Source organism: Echinops telfairi, unplaced genomic scaffold, assembly GCF_000313985.2.
Source record: "Echinops telfairi isolate 266 unplaced genomic scaffold, ASM31398v2 ScPeMD7_655;HRSCAF=1070, whole genome shotgun sequence".
NCBI classification, from domain to species: domain Eukaryota; kingdom Metazoa; phylum Chordata; class Mammalia; order Afrosoricida; family Tenrecidae; genus Echinops; species Echinops telfairi.
This window is the reverse complement of record NW_022104553.1, coordinates 10,381,556-10,391,753: the sequence shown is the minus strand read 5'-3', so window position 1 is coordinate 10,391,753 and position 10,198 is coordinate 10,381,556. Positions and strand designations below refer to the sequence as shown.

At 51.3% G+C, this 10,198-nt stretch overlaps 1 protein-coding gene, 2 long non-coding RNA genes and 2 other non-coding genes across 6 annotated transcripts in view; 1 reads left to right on the top strand and 4 right to left on the bottom strand.

The window, feature by feature from the left end:
• Positions 1-1,870: 1,870 nt before the first annotated feature.
• Positions 1,871-4,327, bottom strand: LOC123522001. 2 transcript variants are annotated; one of them, XR_006680320.1, is made up of 5 exons: positions 4,276-4,327; positions 3,903-4,086; positions 3,676-3,711; positions 3,048-3,177; positions 1,871-2,870 (listed from the first exon to the last, which is right to left on the bottom strand). It is a non-coding gene; the product is annotated as an uncharacterized LOC123522001 (long non-coding RNA). The 2 variants fall into 2 exon arrangements; XR_006680319.1 differs by lacking the exon at positions 4,276-4,327 and having other exon boundaries at positions 3,903-4,223.
• On the bottom strand, positions 3,280-3,343 carry LOC115870407. Its single transcript, XR_004046685.1, has one exon. It is a non-coding gene; the product is annotated as a small nucleolar RNA SNORD52 (small nucleolar RNA).
• On the bottom strand, positions 3,804-3,865 carry LOC115870408. The gene has a single exon (XR_004046686.1). It is a non-coding gene; the product is annotated as a small nucleolar RNA SNORD48 (small nucleolar RNA).
• A 457-nt stretch (positions 4,328-4,784) lies between the features above and the next one.
• The window catches only part of LOC123521946, a 23,992-nt gene continuing 18,578 nt past the window's right edge, over positions 4,785-10,198 (top strand). The window contains exons 1-2 of the long non-coding RNA XR_006680281.1: positions 4,785-4,928; positions 7,191-7,264. This is a non-coding gene — a long non-coding RNA (uncharacterized LOC123521946). The remainder of the gene's footprint in view (positions 4,929-7,190; positions 7,265-10,198) is intronic.
• HSPA1B (heat shock protein family A (Hsp70) member 1B) lies at positions 7,827-10,144 on the bottom strand. Its single transcript, XM_004711714.3, has one exon. It carries the CDS (start codon positions 10,109-10,111, stop codon positions 8,186-8,188), a length of 1,926 nt encoding a protein of 641 aa, XP_004711771.1. The 5' UTR covers positions 10,112-10,144; the 3' UTR covers positions 7,827-8,185.

The window sequence follows — 10,198 nt, the reverse complement described above, 5'->3', positions numbered from 1 at the left end:
GGTCCAAGTGGCTCTTTCAAACCAAAGCCAAACTCACTTTCGTCACATCGAACTAGGCTAGAATTGCCCGTCAGTTTCCAAGACTGTAATTGTTTTTTAATCATTTTATTGGGGGCTCAGACAACTCTTATCACAATCCATAAATACATCCATTGTGTAAAGCGCATTTGTACATTCGTTGCCCTCATCATTCTCAAAACATTTGCTCTCCACGTAAGCCCCTGGCATCCTCATTTTTCCCCTCGCTCCCCACTCTCCCCTCCCTCATGAACCCTTGATAATTTATAAATTATTATTTTGTCATATCTTACACTGTCCAACGTCTCCCTTCACCCACTTTTCTGTTGTCCATCCCCCAGGGAGGAGGTTATATGTAATCGGTTCCCCCTTTCCACCCCACCTCCCCTCCACCCTCCCGGTATCGCCACTCTCACCACTGGTCCTGAAGGGATCATCCGCCCTGGATTCCCTGTGTTTCCAGTTCCTATCTGTACCAGTGTACATCCTCTGGTCTGGCCGGATTTGTAAGGTAGAATTGGGATCATGATAGTGGGGGTGGGAGGGTGGGAGAGGAAGCATTTAGGAACTAGAGGAAAGTTGTGTTTCATCGTTGCTACATCGCACCCTGACTGGCTCATCTCCTCCCTGAGACCCTTCCATAAGGGAATGTCCAGTTGCCTACAGATGGGCTTTGGGTCTCCACTCCACCTCATTCACAATGATACGATTTTTTGTTCTTTGATGCCTGATACCTCATCCCTTTGACTCCTCGTGATCACACAGGCTTGTGTGCTTCTTCCATGTGGGCTTTGTTGCTTCCGAGCTGGACTGTAATTTTTTATGGGAGTGGAAATCCCCGTCTTTCTCCAGAGGAGCCGCTGGTGGATTCAAACTGCTGCCCTTGGTATTAGCAGCTCGATGGATAACCACGAGGACACCAGGGTTCCACAAATGGTTTGGCCTCAACTGCCAGCATAAAGTGCAAACGTCTGAATCCACTCAACAGCGCCACTGTGACGACTGCCAATGAAACCCTCGGGAGCACTTCATCCACAGGCAGAATCAGCTGATGGCAACAAGTTTGGGGGGCGGGGCAGGTGGTTTCAAATGGTCAGTGATCTGCTCAGGTGGGAAGTGGCAGGTTCAGGAGCAAGGGGATGTCTCACCAGCACTGGAGAGTGTGGGGGGCTAACTGCTATAGCAGGGCTAGAGGCTCCTGCAGGCAGGAGGTGCAGCTGAGAGACCATGGGAGCAGGAGGGTACGTGGGAGGCAGGCACTGGGAGAGGAATGAGAGAATGGAGGACAGAAGCAGGAATGGGCAGGACAGTTCTGAAACAGCAAAGGGCTGCCCTCTTGGGTCTAGCAGAGGTCAAAGGTCAGGTCGGCCATGGGCAGATTCACGGCTGTGACTGAGCCAGATTTACTCAGCTCAGAGGCAAAAACAGGAAGTGAAGGCGACATGGTCACTTCCTCCCAGTCTCCTGGTGATCCGGCCTGCCCACCTCTGGGTATCGTGGCGGACACTGTATGCTGCTGGCATTTAGTTAACAGCAATGCCATTCTAGAATGGGAAGTGGGTGCCACCTTCCAATGGAGAGCCTGAAGTAGAGGTACTGTAATAGAACAGATTTGTTTTAAACCCTTTTATTGGGGGCTCGTACAGTTCTTATCACAATCTATACATCCATCCATTGCATCAAGCACATTTGTACTTTTATTGCCATCATTTTCAAAACATTTTCTACTTGAGCTCTTGGTATTGGCTTTTTTCCCTCCCTCATGAACCATTGATAATTTATCAATCATTTTTTCATGCCTTACACTGACCAGCCTCTCTTCACCCACTTTCTGTTGTCCGCCCCCCTGGGAGGGGGTTATATGCAGATTATTGTGACAGCAGATCCAGAGCAGGGGCAGTGGGGTGGGTGAGCGGAGCACAGGTAAAATGATGGGGACTAGGGGGGGAAAGGGCTAGAGCAGTGCAGTGAATGAATGGCTAACAAGGCTGAAAGAAGCAAGGTGGGAACATAGGAAGCCGTTATTAACCATGTATATTCTAAAACTCCAAGGAACCAGTGAGGGACTTAGAATTTTAACAAAAATTACCTATTTATGTATGAGCTCGCAGTAAAATGATTTTTAAAAATTACACCCATTAAAAAAATCACAGTATTTAACTTGGGACATTTTGGAGTGTCAAGTGAGGGGTTAAGAACTGACATTCCATTCGGACCACACATCAGCATCTCTAGCAGGCACTTCATACCTTCTAGGGTGTAAAAATCTCAAACCTCACAGGACAGGGTAGAACTGTCTATTCCTGACAACTCTTTCTAGAGGTAGAAAGCCCCTATCGCTCTCCTGCAGAGCAGGCTGCTGACACCTCTAAGAGAGTAATTCCCTACTAGGGCTCCTGTCCTCGCAGGTACAAGGTGCCTAAAATTGTTAAATGCTCATATCCTGATGAGCACCATGAACAGAATCCCCTCTAAGAGAAATGATCTTTCCATGGATACATCAAAAGGCCAATTAGGGGCCCATGATATTATTCAGCACCATCAAAACCCCAATGTTAAAAGTCAATAGGGCATTATACCCTTCACCATCTCCAATAGTTTTGTACCATCTTATTTCCAGAAAGACAAAAAAAGCCACTTATCAACATTTTATTGCAATCGACTAAAAAGCAGGCACTTGTATAAGATAACGAAATACGGGTGAAAGCCACCTGCTCGTCACTAAGTCATCCAGCACTTCTAGAGATCTCCTTCAGTTGTCAGTTGCTCGTGCTAATACACAAGCCGATGTCAAGTCCTCAGGATCCGTCCAACCCCAGGCAGGTGACACATTCTTGGGTGTGTGTAAAATCCTGTAAGTTCATAAAAGGAACACATGTTAGGCTCAAGCAGGCAGCAAGGAGTGGAGCAGAGGGAGAGGAGAGTGGATCAGGTGGTTTCAAAGATCCTCAGAGATGAACTCAGAGACTCTAGTCCAACCAAGTCATCATTCCCACTCTGGGTTGGAAGGCAAAATGGAGGACACTCACCACGGCTGCCATGCTTTAGAAGGGGCATCTGAAAGTGCTTCTGCAAGAAGCAGGCAGACTCCAGTCCTTCAGTAATCGAGTTAAGGCCGCCATGCTGGAAAGGGTACTGGCTGAGCTCCCGTGGCTCTCACTAGCAAGGGAAACAAAATAATCAATGAACGAGACGGCTCACAGTGAAGATCCCTGTAGGTCCTGTTCTCAGCAACCCAAGTGTCTGCCGCCTTCCCCAAATGAGTCAGACAACAAAAAGACATCAAGACCAGTCAGAGACTCTAGTCTGAGAAATCATCATTCCCAAATGTCGGGCCGGGAGACGTGGGTGAGAGCAGCCATTCTCCAACACGGATCTAGTAACATCGAGGGAAACACCCAGGGCAGACCGCAAACGTTCCTTTCGAATATACAAAGTGGAAGGCTAAGACTGAACGTTTAGTAAAAAGATGGGCGACTACAGAAACTAAAATAAACACACGAGTAATGTAAGGCAAGAAGTAAGGTCCTGGAAAATCAAGAGCAGACATTTGCATCTGCTCCTTATGTATCATATAAGCAGGCAGGTCCTTGTGCCTCCTGAAGATACAACGTGGGGACAAGTATCAATAGAAGCACTTGGATAAGGGAAACTCACCTTTATTCAATGACAACAGCTTGACGGACCGAGGCACTGGAATTAAGAATAAAGGGGTTACACCAAGGACTCATGGCTTCTCCCCAAAACCCAGGGATTAGGGTTCCCGGCCTGTGGGGCAGAGGGGTCGTCAGCGCGCTGCGGTGATGCGTCAGCAAAGTCACTCAGAATCACCTGGGGTCATCATCCTCGCCCTCGCCCTGCGACCATCACTCCACAACACTCACCTTGTGGTGCTGCAGGCAGATGCCTGGCGGGCTCTCACGGCCATCGGGACCCGGCAACGCTTTACGGCAGTTTTAAAAAGCCTCGTTCTCGCCGGGGGAGTGACTAGGGGTTTTGAACTGCTGACCTTGCGGTTAGCAGTCCAGCACCCACTCCCTGCGCCACCATGCTGCGGGACTCGGGGACCTGGAGAAAAGGGGAACAAAAAAGACGCGTCAGCAGAGGCCTTGGTCGAGTCCATCAACTTCACCTTGGTCCGGGCTGGGTCAGTTCCGAGCAATGGCGTCACGGAGACATCAGAAACTCTAGTCTGTAATGGGAATTCATCCTTCTCAGCCCAGGCCACGTCCCCTCACCCAGCCTGGCGCCCGGTACCTGCACGCGGCGACGCGCCAAGAAGGCGCCGGGCGCCCTGGCGGCGAGGCCTCCCTTCCCACCACGGCAGCACCGGGCAGGCCCGGCGGACGAGAGCCCCTCCATAGTGACCACGTGCAGGTCCGGCCACAGCAGGAACAAGAGAGCGAATGGGGCGGCGCCAGCGCTATTTATAGCCAGGCGAGGTTAGGGGGCCTGAACGGCGTGGCTGTCTTCGTAGATGCCTGCTTGGATCCGTGACTTTCTCGCCACCGTCCACTCAAATACGAAGGAGGCAGAGTGACAAAGATGACAAAGAGGCCATGGGAGAATGTTGAACGTTCTCCTGAGCCAATGCTGGGGCGTTGTGTGAATTTTGAAAAACAAAAAACAGGTGAACTGGCTGGCCAGGCGCGAGAAAGCCCCCGGCGCCGGCGCGCCAGCGCGCGGGTGGGCCCTCTGCCGCCCCCTGCCGGCCCGTCCAGTCGTCGGTTGTACAGGTGGCCGGGCAGTAAGAAAGCGACCCGCACCTGCGCGGGCCCTTAAAGCCCATGGACTTACTTCTCCCTCGTCCTCACCGGTGCCACCTGAGCGGTGGGTGGCCCGGAAATTGGCCCAAGACAAGGGAAAGTATGAGGTGCTCTCTGAATAGCGCCATTTGTCACCGTCACCAGGTGGGCGTGCAGGAGTTGTGAGCTAACCGAATAAGGGCTACGATTGTTGACAGGCCCTGTTTTAAGTCGTTTGTACTTGCCCTTGGTTCTCCAAGGGCAGTGACTGTCTTGGAAGCTCACAGGGGCAGTCCCACCCTGCCCTGTGGCGTCGCTATGACCATTAGGACAGTGTGTTTGGGTTTTGAGTTCGTTCGCCGATTTGTATATTATCCCAAATCCCACCCTAAACTTCCCTCGTTTCCAAATGCAGATCGTGTTTGGTGATTATGTTGGCATCTTTTCTTTTTTTCATGTTTTGTGAGAAAGGCAAGAGGGTGATTTGGGGGCTGCAAACCTTGGAAAACCAATCTTTTTGAGTCATAGAATTTAGGTGCCGTGAGCATAAAAATTTGGAAGGTGGCCACTGTGAGTGCAGGAAATATATCCCATTACTTACTCCCCCCTGGCATTTATTTCCCCCCCAAAGGCCCAGCCTTCCATTAAAATGTATACATGTATGTATTCACATACATATATTCACTTCCAAGAACCTATAGTATTCACGTCTTCAGTTGGCACATTTTCAGCTCCTAGGAGCTCAGCTTTAAAGTTTCCAAACGTGTATGAGGGGCTTCAAAAGTTCTTGGGAAAACGGAATTTTTTCCACGAGCTTTTTGAAGCCCTCTGGTATGGATATAAATAGACAATGACTGCGATTCTGGTGTTGCTTCCTAATGAACCACTTGCCCAACTGGGGGGGGGGGGTGTCTTGACCTTAATTGGATCTGCTTCAGAGTGTTCCCTTATGTCCCCATTAAGTTACCCCCACACACCCCATTAAATTATTGTTGATGATTTCCTTACCTCTTCAAGCCAGTCAAGTTTTTAAGACTCCAAACTTTTGGACCCCAGCTCACCAGCAGAAAGTCCTTTGCCACCAACTTCTGCCTCCAAACCGGTGACACCCCCTTGTCATCTCTCTCCTAGAACCTCCTTCTTCCCTATGAAAATAAAATCTGGAGCAGCCTCTAGTCGAACAGGTCTCACCCGTGTAGTTTTAAAGAGTATACAAACGTCTAGACCCAGAGATTCTGAATCAGTCTGAGAGACATCAGTTTCTTTTTAGTTCTCTCCAAATGATTTTAATATTTGGATAGAGGACTGTGGCTCCCTGGGCGTACAAGGATTTGGTGGGAAGGGGAGACAGGAGGAACCCATCACAAGGTTGGATATATAGCACCCCCAGGGGTACAAATAACAGAAATGTGGGTGAAGGGAAAGACAGAGTGTAAGATACAAAATAACAATAATAATATATCATTGGTCCAGGATTCACAAGGGTGGGAGGAGGGGAAAAAAGAGGAGCTGATACCAAAGACTCAAGTAGAAAGAACATGTTTTGGGAATGTTGATGGCAACATATGTACAAGTGTGCTTAATACAATCGAATGATGGATTGTTATAAGATGTGTAAGATCCCCCCAATAAAATGATTCATAAAAATATTTTTTAAAAGCTAAAGGGTTGAAAAAAAAAACTAAAGGGTTTGTTCCCATTACTTTCTGGCAGTTACAACAGAGAAGCCCCAATTACTCCTGTTACAGCAGTTAAATTGCATCTTGCATCTTAATACTCCTGAAAGGTTCAGTTAGCTAACAACTAAACTAGCCTTTTGAGAAGTAGCCCAGGAACCAAAAGAATTCTTACCATATTCCTCTTCCTTTACAAGTTTACTGTACTTTGTTCATTTTTAAATATTTCCTTTTTTCACAAGGCAAAGATTTAGTGACAAATATAACAATGGATCTCTAGTCTGACTGAGTTGGGAGTAGTCAGTTCCAGGCTGTGTGGGAAGGAAAGGTCTTGTGGGTCTCTCCTACTAGGGAAGGTGCTAAGGACATTGCTAGTTTTGAAACTCCCTTGTTTCTACTGAAAATGATCTCAAGGCTTGGGAAGGAAGGCCATTTGGATGGAAATTTAAAAGGAAGCAACAAAGGCAAAAGGAGGCTATGTAATTTGCACTTGGTAACCCCAGGAATTTACAGTCAAGGTGTTTTATCCACCCCCAATTTTGTAAGCTAAATAAAAGCCTAGAGGAATCATAGGTAAGGAGTTAACAATGAAACACGCAAAGTGCAGGGCAGACAGCTGGGAAGCAGGAACCACCCTCCACAGGGCCTGCCCACTCCTGCCCAGTCAACACCCACCAACTTCTCCTTAACACCTTACTGTGGACTTGATTGCAATCAAAATGGGCACCTGCCATTTTTGCTTTCTCCCTAGCAAGATGTCATTCAACTCCCACCGTGAATCTCAAGTCCAGGCATGGTCCTTGGTATCAGAGGGAGCTTCAAAAGGTTTGTGGACCTTTCTATTACCTTTCAATCCCACTTCCTCATAAACTTTTTTGAAGTCCCTTTATAATGTTCCTTTCCCTCCAAAGCATTGTCCCTTTCTTTGTCCATGGAATTCAAATATACCCAGCCCCAAAGGCACCCTGGTGGTGTAGTGGTTACCCATTGGGCTGCAATGAATGTGGTCAGCTTCAACCCTTCAGCCTCTCTGCAGGAGAAAGGCAGGACTTTCCACTCCCATAAAGAGCCACTCTGGGAAACCCACAGGGGGCCACTAGGAGTCAGGCATCAACTTGAGGGCAGTGAATTTGGTTTGGGTTGGCAATCCCCTAAACCGCTTGTCATTAAGTGACCCCTAACTCGTGGCACTCTAATGTGTCAGAACTGTGCTCCAAAGGGTTTTCCATGATTTCTCACAAATACAATACCAGGCCTTTCTTCCCAGATACCTTTGGGTGAACACGAATCCCCAAAACCTTTTGGTCACCAAACCAGCAATCTTACTGGTTTCCCCAACCAGGGATGGGAGTTGTCACTCCCCAAATACCAACAAGAGAAACATTACCATATTTTTCATGTTTTATTTTTCAACTTGAAGTAAGCATTATAAAAATAAAACAGTCTTTTGACTTTGGCAAGCTTTGCAAAGCAGAAATCAGACAGAAGGTGGCAGTGTCGGTTCATGTGAAGATTAAGAGGACTGAAAAGTTTATATTACCAAGGTACACTAATGCAAATAATGCTAATAATAAACACTAGTTATATACAAACCCTTAACAAAAAAATGATAGCGAGTTACCTTTGCATTACAACTTAATTATAAATGAAAGGGGAAAAAGGCCAAAAGTATTTTAAAATATAAGGAAATGCAAGGTCCTTGAGTTTCAGCAGTGCCAAAGAACATGCACAAGCCAGGAAAGTGTCCTAATCCACTTCCTCAATGGTGGGGCCAGAGCCAGAGGCACCGTGGGGAGCCTGAGCCCCAAAGCCCCCGGCCCCGGGGCCCCCTGCCCCCTGGTAGAGGCCAGTGATGATGGGGTTGCACACCTGCTCCAGCTCCTTCCGCTTGTGCTCAAACTCCTCCTTCTCGGCCAGGGAGTTGGCGTCGAGCCAGGAGATCACCTCCTGGCACTTATCCAGCACCTTCTTCTTGTCGGCCTCGCTGATCTTGCCCTTGAGCCCCTCGTCCTCCACGGCACTCTTCATGTTGAAGGCGTAGGACTCCAGGGCGTTCTTGGCGGACACCTTCTCGCGCTGCACCTCATCCTCGGCCTTGTACTTCTCGGCCTCCTGCACCATGCGCTCGATCTCCTCCTTGCTCAGGCGGCCCTTGTCGTTGGTGATGGTGATCTTGTTGGCCTTGCCCGTGCTCTTGTCCGTGGCCGTGACGTTCAGGATGCCGTTGGCGTCGATGTCGAAGGTCACCTCGATCTGGGGCACGCCCCTGGGGGCGGGCGGGATGCCGCTCAGCTCAAAGCGGCCCAGCAGGTTGTTGTCCCGCGTCATGGCCCTCTCGCCCTCGTACACCTGGATCAGCACCCCGGGCTGGTTGTCCGAGTAGGTGGTGAAGGTCTGCGTCTGCTTGGTGGGGATGGTGGAGTTGCGCTTGATCAGGGCCGTCATCACGCCGCCGGCCGTCTCCAGCCCCAGCGACAGCGGGGCCACGTCCAGCAGCAGCAGGTCCTGCACGTTCTCGGACTTGTCGCCCATCAGGATGGCCGCCTGCACCGCCGCCCCATAGGCCACCGCCTCGTCCGGGTTGATGCTCTTGTTGAGGTCGCGCCCGTTGAAGAAGTCCTGCAGCAGCTTCTGCACCTTGGGGATGCGCGTGGAGCCCCCCACCAGCACCAGGTCGTGCACCTGCGCCTTGTCCAGCTTGGCGTCGCGCAGGGCCTTCTCCACGGGCTCCAGGGTGCCGCGGAACAGGTCGGAGCACAGCTCCTCGAAGCGCGCCCTGGTGATGGACGTGTAGAAGTCGATGCCCTCGAACAGGGAGTCGATCTCCAGGTTGGCCTGGGTGCTGGACGACAGGGTGCGCTTGGCCCTCTCGCAGGCGGTGCGCAGCCGCCTGACGGCGCGCTTGTTCTGGCTGATGTCCTTCTTGTGCTTCCTCTTGAACTCCTCCACGAAGTGGCTCACCAGCCGGTTGTCGAAGTCCTCCCCGCCCAGGTGGGTGTCGCCGGCCGTGGCCTTCACCTCGAAGATGCCGTCGTCGATGGTCAGGATGGACACGTCGAACGTGCCCCCGCCCAGGTCAAAGATGAGCACGTTGCGCTCGCCCTTGCCCGACCGGTCCAGGCCGTAGGCGATGGCCGCCGCCGTGGGCTCGTTGATGATCCGCAGCACGTTCAGGCCCGCGATCACGCCCGCGTCCTTGGTGGCCTGGCGCTGCGAGTCGTTGAAGTAGGCGGGCACCGTGATGACCGCGTTGGTCACCGGGTGGCCCAGGTACGCCTCGGCGATCTCCTTCATCTTGGTCAGCACCATGGACGAGATCTCCTCGGGGTAGAACGCCTTGGTCTCCCCCTTGTAGCTCACCTGCACCTTGGGCTTGTCGCCGTCGCAGATCACCTGGAAGGGCCAGTGCTTCATGTCCGACTGCACCACCGCATCGCCGAACTTGCGGCCGATCAGCCGCTTGGCGTCGAACACCGTGTTCTGCGGGTTCAGCGCCACCTGGTTCTTGGCCGCGTCGCCGATCAGGCGCTCGGTGTCGGTGAAGGCCACGTAGCTGGGGGTGGTGCGGTTGCCCTGGTCGTTGGCGATGATCTCCACCTTGCCGTGCTGGAACACGCCCACGCACGAGTAGGTGGTGCCCAGGTCGATGCCGATGGCCGTGCTCTTCGCCATGTCGGGCCGCTGCTCGGGATCTGCGCGGGCGGGCGCGGGTCTTCGCGGGACGCCGGGGCCTGGACGCGTCGGCGGGGAGTCAGCGGG